This window comes from Sarcophilus harrisii, chromosome 2 (genome assembly GCF_902635505.1).
Source record: "Sarcophilus harrisii chromosome 2, mSarHar1.11, whole genome shotgun sequence".
Lineage (NCBI taxonomy): Eukaryota > Metazoa > Chordata > Mammalia > Dasyuromorphia > Dasyuridae > Sarcophilus > Sarcophilus harrisii.
Window position 1 is genome coordinate 492,696,661 of NC_045427.1, and position 8,902 is coordinate 492,705,562.

Sequence of the window (8,902 nt, forward strand, 5' to 3'; positions counted from 1 at the left end):
TGGAATTTGAGGAAGGCATTATATGAAAAGACATGGTGAACATAAAGATCTAATTTGGGTTTTAGCTACTGGAGCAACCCCTGTCTAAACCCAACAAGCATAACTATCAACAATCAGCAGATAAGTACCGAGGCTTTAACTATATTAATCTATATAACTTCCTGGAGACCAGGTCTCTAGGTCTCAAATCCAGTTGGGATTTGCATAACAGGGACCAGCCATTCTTGTTGCAAATAAACAGAGAAAGTAAATTGAGTGAAACTGCTCCACTATTAGGTTTAGAAAACAACAAGGCAAATGAAAATAAATATTTAGGTAGGAAGTAGTTATATACTTATGTTTTTTACTTATGTATGTATGTGTGTATTATTCTCTCTGAATCCTCTATCTAAATCCAATGGGTGATACTTGAATATTCCCTAGAAGCTGACATTTCCTAGGGTATCTATCTTGGTGCTACTGACTATGACTAAACATAACACAATTCAAGAAAGTTGTTTTTACTATAACTGTCATTCTTGTGACTCCAGCCATTATTCTAATTTAAACTCCTATTTAGTAACATTTAATATCCAATAGCTTTGACTATATGGACTTTTGGTGACAAGGTAATATCTGTTTATTACTGTGCTCTCTAGGTCTACCATAGTTTTCCTTTTAAGAAACAAATGTCTTTTAATTTCATGATTGCAGTCACCATTTGCAGTGATTTTTGAGCTCAAAAATATAAAATTGCTTCCATTTCTTCTTCCTCTATTTGCCAAGAAGTCATGGGACCAGTTGCCCTAAGTTTTTAGTAAATATTAATTTCAAACCATTATTTATACTTTTCTCTTTCATCTTCATTAAGAAGATTCTTAATTTTTTTCTATTTTCTGCCATCCGAGTGATATTGTCTGCATATCTAAGATTGTTGATATTTCTCCAGGCTAGCATTTTGCAAGATATAATCTGTATGTAAGATGAAAATATACAGCCTTTTCATACTAAACCAATTGGTTTTTTCACATTCAGTTCTAATTTTTGCTTCTTAATCTACATATGGGTTCCTCAGGAGATGAGTAAGATGTTAATAAACATTTGCTAAACAGCTATGATGTACCAAAAACTATGCTAAACTCTGGAGATATAATTAATTCTAAAAAACCCAACACATCCCCTGCATGATAGTGAATTTAAAAGTGATGAGTTTATCCTGGGAGCTTATCCTTATCTTGTTCCATAGTATTGAAACTAGGCAAGGCAGCAGAGTGTTGTTATTTTTTGTCCTTCAGCCTTGAAGAGGACCAGGGACGTCTGGAGGGTGATATCTTGACTTGCAATTGAATTGGATTTAAATGAGGTAGAATAGAGCAGTCATCACTTTCACTATCTCCTCCAAGGTTATCAGAATCCAGTGATAGGTCAAAAAAAATGGCAATGGCCCTGGATGCAGTTGGTGATCTTGGTCTTTTTAAGTTAAAGTCTGTTTGTCTGAGGTAATGTCAATTCAGTTAATTAAAGGCTAGGTAAGAATTGAGACAAAAGATGGCCTGTTTTACCTTCAAAAAAGAATTGCTCTGGGAAGATCCTCACTTGCTAATTGTTTGGATTTTGATGACACAGAATAAGTTTAACTAGCAATTGTTTCTGTTCTGGGAAGTGAGGCTTGTTCTGGAACCTATTATTGATCAATCAATGAAAGCCAAACTGATTTGGGTTTAAAGGCATAGTCAAAGTAGAGACATTTGAATCATAATGGTCTTTATCAATTTTCCAGAGCTATAAATTTCAAGGAATTATAAACGAAGACTACATGAGACAAAAGGCAGGGCAGCATATACAAAGTGGAGTGTACCTGACATTATTATTAGTGTAGCTATTTCATATTAATGTATCAAATCATCTCTATTAGATTTCTAGCTCCTTGAGGATAGTAATCGTTTTATTTTTAATTTTGATAGCCCTAGCAACTAGCAAAGTATAATTATTGAATTTAGTATGCACTTAATAAATTACAGTTTCATTCAAGTCAATAGTACCTATAATTCTGTGCTATCTTTTTGCACTATTGATAAACTATTCAATAATGAAATTCAATGCTGAATGCCATAATTAAGTGTAAATAATTACCTTCTGTTCCTGAAATACTGTTCCTTTATTTTATATAAACATTAGTGTTTATCTTTATTTGCATTGCTGTCTTCTGAACATAATGTAAACATAGCAACTTAGTTCACTTTAATTTCTCCATTTGTTAAGAAAAAATAATTAGATATATGGAATAGGGAGTATAAATTAGTCTAGAGCAAAGTTTTGTAAACTTTTTTTATTCGTGATTCCTTTTCACCCAAGAAATTTTTACATGTGTTGATTTATAAAATAGGCATGCAAATCAAATGTTACTGACAATAAATCCTAATTTCATGACCCACACATTCAGCTATGAGTATGAGATCCCATATGGAGTTGCAACTAAAAGTTTAAGAATCTGGGATCTGAAGTATTAGATTAGGAGATGGGTACTGACACTGAAAGAATTAAAGAAAATATGAAGGACCAGTTTTGGTAGGAAGACAATGAATTCAGTTTAAGACATGTTGAATCTGAAGTGTGAGTGGATGTTCAAGTGTAAATGTTCCGCAAAGGAACTTGTAATTCACCCTGGAATAAATGGTGAAATTTATAAGAAAGTATAGAAAAGAAATAGAAAAGACCTCAGGACAAACTTTTAGAGGTTGCTTGATAATTCAAAGCCAGCAAGATAGCCCAAGAAAGCAGGGTGAGAGAGATAGAAGGAGATTGAAAAAAGGAAATATAGAGTCCAGTGCCTTAGAAAAATCAAGGAGCATAAGGACAAAAACAAAGGTCCTTGAAGTTAGTGATATATGAAGGCACTTTAAAACCTTGTATAATAATACCTCCTATTTATATAGCACTTTAAGCTTTGCAAGGAACTTTACAAACATCTCAATTTATCCTCACAGCCATAAGAAAACTAAAGCAGAAAAGAGATTAAGTGATTTGCTAAGAATTATACAGATTATAAGTGTATGAGACTGCATTTGAACTCATATCTTCTTGACTCCTCTAGCTTTTAACCTATCCACTATGACACTCACCTATTTTAGTAGAATGGTTATAGATAATATTAGACATATTTATAATGGAGTCAGAGGACCTAGATTAAAATCCTCTGTCACTTTTTGTATGACTTTTTAATCTCAATGAATTTCTGTTTATTCCTCTGTAAAGGAATCACAATAGATGGGTCTGTTAGTCCTTTCTTGTTCTAAAACTATGCCATTACATTCTTTATACTTTAGTAATCACAAAAAAATGCATTAAGGAAAAACAGAATGAGTTTAGAAGATGATTAGGGAATAATAATCCTGTCTTCAATAGTTTCACATCTGGCCACAGGGCGTCAGTGTTTCCAACAACAAAATAAGCACTTTTAAAATAGAGTTCTGATAAAAAAGCAAATGTGGTATCTGATTGGCTGAGGTCATGAGGCTGATCTCCATCTTAGCAAACAGCCCCTTCAGAGGAAGCTCATTTGGGATTTTCAGAAAGTTTGGCTGTTTAAAATGAAGGAAAAAGGGACAAAGATTCTGCTTACTCTGTTAGGGATCCTGTGGATGCAAGTGACCTGTGAGTAGGAGCTCCTGATTCAGTCACTGGGAATTATCCATCTCATAGAGGGAGCAGGGTGGTTGGTTTTACAATGTTTTTAATTAAGGGCTTTGCTTGCATGAAAAGTTTTCTGGGGCATGATGAAGAGAGGGGAGTCTCAGCACACAGGAGAGGACAAAAATGGGTAAAATATGTCCCTGTTGTGAGAGCTGGGAGCTACTGTGAATCTCATGTTCCTTGTGGTCTTTTTGAATAGGGGTGATTGGCCAACAGCCGGAGCAGAATCCTCAGTCCATGAGTATCCAAGAGGGAAAGAACTTCACCATAAGCTGCAATTCTTCCAGCACTTTGACCTCCTTACTTTGGTATAGACAAGAACCTGGAAAACAACCAGTTTTGTTGATGATCCTTGTTAAAAGCAAGGAAATAAAGAGTCAGGGGAAATTTATTGCCCAGTTTGATGAACAAAGGAAGCACAGTTTTCTGCACATCAAAGCCTCCCAGCCCCAAGATTCAGCCACATATCTCTGTGCTTCGAGGCACAGTGTTCCACAGGTGCCCACAACTTCTACACAAACTCTGCAGCTGAGGCTCCAGCAACCTCCTCCTCTCTTCCTTTTACTCTTTGCATAGTTTTTACAGTGAGTGCCAGAACTCTCAGCCCTTTACAGTATCATTGCCTTCCTACTCTATGAAAGTGAGAAAAGCAATATCACCTTTCCTGTTTCCCTGCTCCTTTTCCATAATGAAGGACAAACAAGAACAACAACAATCTACTACCCGGCCTGGTTTCGGCACTGTGGAACTAGATGAGGATAGGCTCCTGGGATAAGCTAATCACTTCTAAATTCATTGTCATGCAGGAAAAGATAATGACCAGTGTTGGAAGGGATGTGGAAAAACTGATGCAGTTGTGAACTGATCCAACCATTTTGGAGAGCAGTTGGGAACTATGCCCAAAAAGCTATAGAATTGTGTATATCCTTTGACTCAAAAGTATCACTACTGGGTTTGTATCCCAAGGAAATCATAAAGGAAGGAAAAAGACCCACAAGTACAAAAATATTTGTAGCAGCTCTTTTTGTGGTAGCAAAGAATTGGAAAAGGAGTGGATGCCCATCAATTGGGGAATGGCTGAACAAACTGTGGTATATGAAGGTAATGGAATATTATTGTTTTATAAAAATGATGAACAAGGTGATTTTAGAAAGGCCTGGAAAGATTTACACGAACTGATGCTGAAAGAAACAAGTAGAACTAGGAATACATTGTACACAATAACAGCAAGAATGTGCTATGATCAACTATGAAAGACTTGGTTCTTCTCAGTGGTTCAGTGATCTAAAGCAATCCCAAAAATGCCATCTGCATCCAGAAAAAGAAATATGGAAACTGAATGTAAAATCAACACATACTATGTTTACTTCTTAATTCTGTTTTTTTTTAACTTTACCATGGTTTTTCCCTTTTGCTCTGATTTTTCTCTCCCAATATGATTCATAAAGCAATGTGTATTAAAAATAAATAAATTTACTAGACAGTAAGAAAATAAAAAAATAAATTTACTAGAAAGTAAAAAAAAAAAATCATTGTCATACAACTAATTTAAGCCTTAACTGACTCCATCTTCTTCAGCCTCTTCCTCCCTCTCTTTCTAGAAATGGAGGGCAGAGCATCAAATTCCTTCTAATACCTTCTTTTATAGAGGGCAGAACTATGCTCTTAAGTCATTAATGCCTTTTCATTAAGGCATCTGTTGCCTAAGTGATTTACTCCACAAAACAAAATGTTCCTGCACTGGGTACTCTTTGGGTCTCTTCTCTTTTTTTCTGTCTCTTTTTGGCAAACTTGTTAAAGACAGGGAATGTACTTCTTTTATCAATTATATCTCCAGAGTTTAACTTGCTGTTAACTTGGATCCTTGATTTCATTGAGTATTAAATCTTATTTTTAATAAATGTGCTACTGATGAATATCCATTTACTCAAGGGTTAACATAAGGATTCATCAACTGGGGCCAGTTTTCTGTATCTAAGGAATGAGAGATTTCCAGAAAGAGATAGAATTGGATTCTCTCTTCTTAGTAAATCATTAATAAAAACAAAGAACAACAAATTCTGTTTATATTTTTCTTAAAGGTTTCTGTTAAAAATGAGCATGCTGAAGACTTGGATTATGATTTTTTATCTTTACATCAATTTCTATTATATATTTCTTCTCTTCTGTCTCAACTTGAGTTTATATCTTTCCTCTCAAACTCCTTCTTATCCCTTTTACAACTCTGTTCCCTACTTTTCTTGCTTCTTCTACAGTAACTAGCTGGAATATCACTTGGTTTCCATACATAGTCTTTTAGATAAGTGTAGGTTTCCTCTATTAAATATAACCATTTTCTGTCTCCAATTCAGTAGCTTCCTATCAACCCATTATGGAATCCTATGCCACAGGATTTGAAAAAGGAATATTTTCGGGGCAGCTAGGTGGTAGAATAAAATAAATAAATAAATATAGAGCATAATCCTTGAAGTCAGGAGAACCTGAGTTCAAATCTGGTCTCAGACACTTAATACTTCCTAGCTGTGTGACCCTGGGCAAGTCACTTAACCCTCATTGCCTCAGGGAAAAAAAAAATATTTTCTGTGGTATTGGGCCCATATGAATAGAATTTATGCCATAATTAGGTCCTCTGTGGCAAAATATAAGAGATGTAATTTTTTAAAGCAAATTTGACAAGATATTATGTCTATGCACAAGATGGCAGTAATTCATTATTGTTTTTATTTTTTATTTTTGGTGGGAGAATAAATGTCTGATTATATTTAGTAGAGGAAACCTTTTGTTTTCTGGTGCCAATAAAGAAAGATCTTTTAATTTGAAGAATCATAGTCATATTCTCATCCCTCCAAAAAGGAGAGGAAGAATTAATGTACTTTTTAGAGTTCCATATATGATAATATGCCTTCAACTGGATTGTGAGTTGATTAATGTGACCTGAAACTGAGTATATTTGAGCAACAGAGCTGCCAAATGGCATTTATTCCTGCCCCTTGCACAAGTTTAGGACATGCTGCAATCAATTTGTGGCCTTTTGTTGCTCTGATGCCCAAGTTCTACTAGTTCTGCAATACTCTATAAAGCTGTTCCTGGCTAGACCTTGATCCCCATTGTGTACAGACCTCTCTGTCTCTTTATGCTGACTTAGACTGAAGAAATGACTCACTCTAATTTTTTTTCTTGGATTTCCTAATCAGAACTTGGTCTAATTAATGTTCTATGTTTTGGAGATTTCTTTGGAGAAGTATGATAGAAGTCAGCTGCACTTCTTCCTGTTACTTCACTATTTTGATTCTGCCTTTGTATTCTGTTATTTTAATGCAAGTGAATGCTCAATTAATTTATACACTCTCTAATAAACTAATCATTTTGTCATTAGAGATAAAACCAGGAAATAATTTCAGGGATCTAGAGGGTCTTATCCATTATTAGATTTTGTAATTCTATTTTTTTATATGTGAGAAGAATAGACTGAGAGCCATTTTAATTGAATTTTCGAAAATTGAATGTATGACTATAAATATACATAATATCCATAACAAAATTATAATAAAGGCAATGATGTGGCATTAACTATTAAAGAGATGACTCATTGTTTCATGGCTAATCCTAGCTTGGATGTACTTTACATCAAAGTAAAAGCTTGAAAGTCTTTAACATAAACCTTGCAAAAATCTATTTACCTGACACTCAAAGACCAGACAACTATACTATGATTATGTGAGTAATGATTTATTTTTCTGGCATATATTCAATATTCCATGTAGTTCTTAATGCTGATACTTATTAGTTGTACAACTTTTGACTAATACTTAGATACCTCATCGGTAATAATCATGTCATTCTTCAGTCCCCAAATCAATAAATTTTGACAGCTCCCCATATTTCTAAGATCAAATATAAAGTCCTTTGTTTTGTTTTTAAAATCCTTCATAACATGACTTCCTACTACCTTTCCAGTCTTTATTCACTTCTATGCACTCTGTGATCCAATGACACTGGCCTCTTTGCTATTCCTTACACAAAACACTCAGTCTTCTTATTGTATGACTTTTCATTGGTTGTCTTCCATCCCTATAATTCTCTCCCTCCTCCTTCCCTCTACTTCCTCCCCTCTTCCCCATCTTTTTTCTCTATTCCTCCTTCTCTGTCTCTGTTTGTCTGTCTGTCTGTTTCTCGTCCCCCTACCCCCTGCCCCTGCCTCTCTCCTCTCCTTATCTCCATTTCCTGTATTTTTTCAATTCTCAGCTAAAATCCCATGTTTTACAAAAAGTTTTTCCCACCCTCCTTTAATATTAGTTAACTCTCACTCTGTTGCTTATCTCTAGTTTATCCTGTCTATATCTTATATTTTTTTACATTTTGAATCCTCTCTTATGTACTGTTGTACACATGACTATGATGCCTTTTTCTTTTTTCTATTTTGTATTTAATTTTAAATAAATTCTAAAACTATCTTACATAGTTGTTTGTCTATTGTCTTCCTGGAGTTCCTGTTTCTTCCCTTTCTTTGTGTCTCTACATTTATTCCAATGCATAAAACATAGTAGGTGCTTGATAAATTTTTGTTGATTTGACTTGTCTTGACTTAAAAAGAAAAGGAAAATATTAGAATAGATGATCTTACATCGCTTTCAACATTAAACCGATGAAATCATGTAAGTGACAACATCAAGGGTTCATACGACTAGTAAAGGAGGTAGATTTGTCATGCATAAAAAGAATAATACAAGTGATGAATTGTTAAACTGAGATTTTAAGAGACTAAGAACAAGTTGTTTAGATTATTAAGCGGATCTTCTATGGATTTTTTGTGAAAAAAATAAAAATCCACACTGATTGATAAAATATGACAGGATTTTGATTATCATTGATGGAGGTAGGATTCTACCACATGAAATCACAGGTGTATTAAAACAAAGGAATAATAGTTCTTAAATTATTTCCCATTTGCTTATTTATTAGGCATTAATTAAGTAATCACTCTACAAGTTCTCAAACACATCATTTAAAAATATTCCATTTATTTGGTTAATTTTTTTCTTGATTTCAACAGTAAGCACTTAGTATGCTAAGTAAGATAATAAGTACTTATCCACTTAGCAGGATAAGCATGATTATTCATAGCTTTTTTTTTTTTTTTTTTTTTTTTAAATAAAAAAGGAAATTTGCATGGACATATATGCATGTAATAGGGAGTGTAGTACAGTCATTAACTGCCTATCTAACCAGA

General features: G+C 34.1%; 1 gene segment (V, D, J or C); it reads left to right on the forward strand.

Annotated features, from left to right (window-relative positions):
* The first annotated feature begins 3,461 nt into the window (after nucleotides 1-3,461).
* Nucleotides 3,462-4,497, forward strand: LOC116421805. The segment is given in 2 exon segments: nucleotides 3,462-3,633; nucleotides 3,872-4,497. Coding segments are annotated over 2 exon segments (441 nt in total).
* Nucleotides 4,498-8,902: the final 4,405 nt, after the last annotated feature.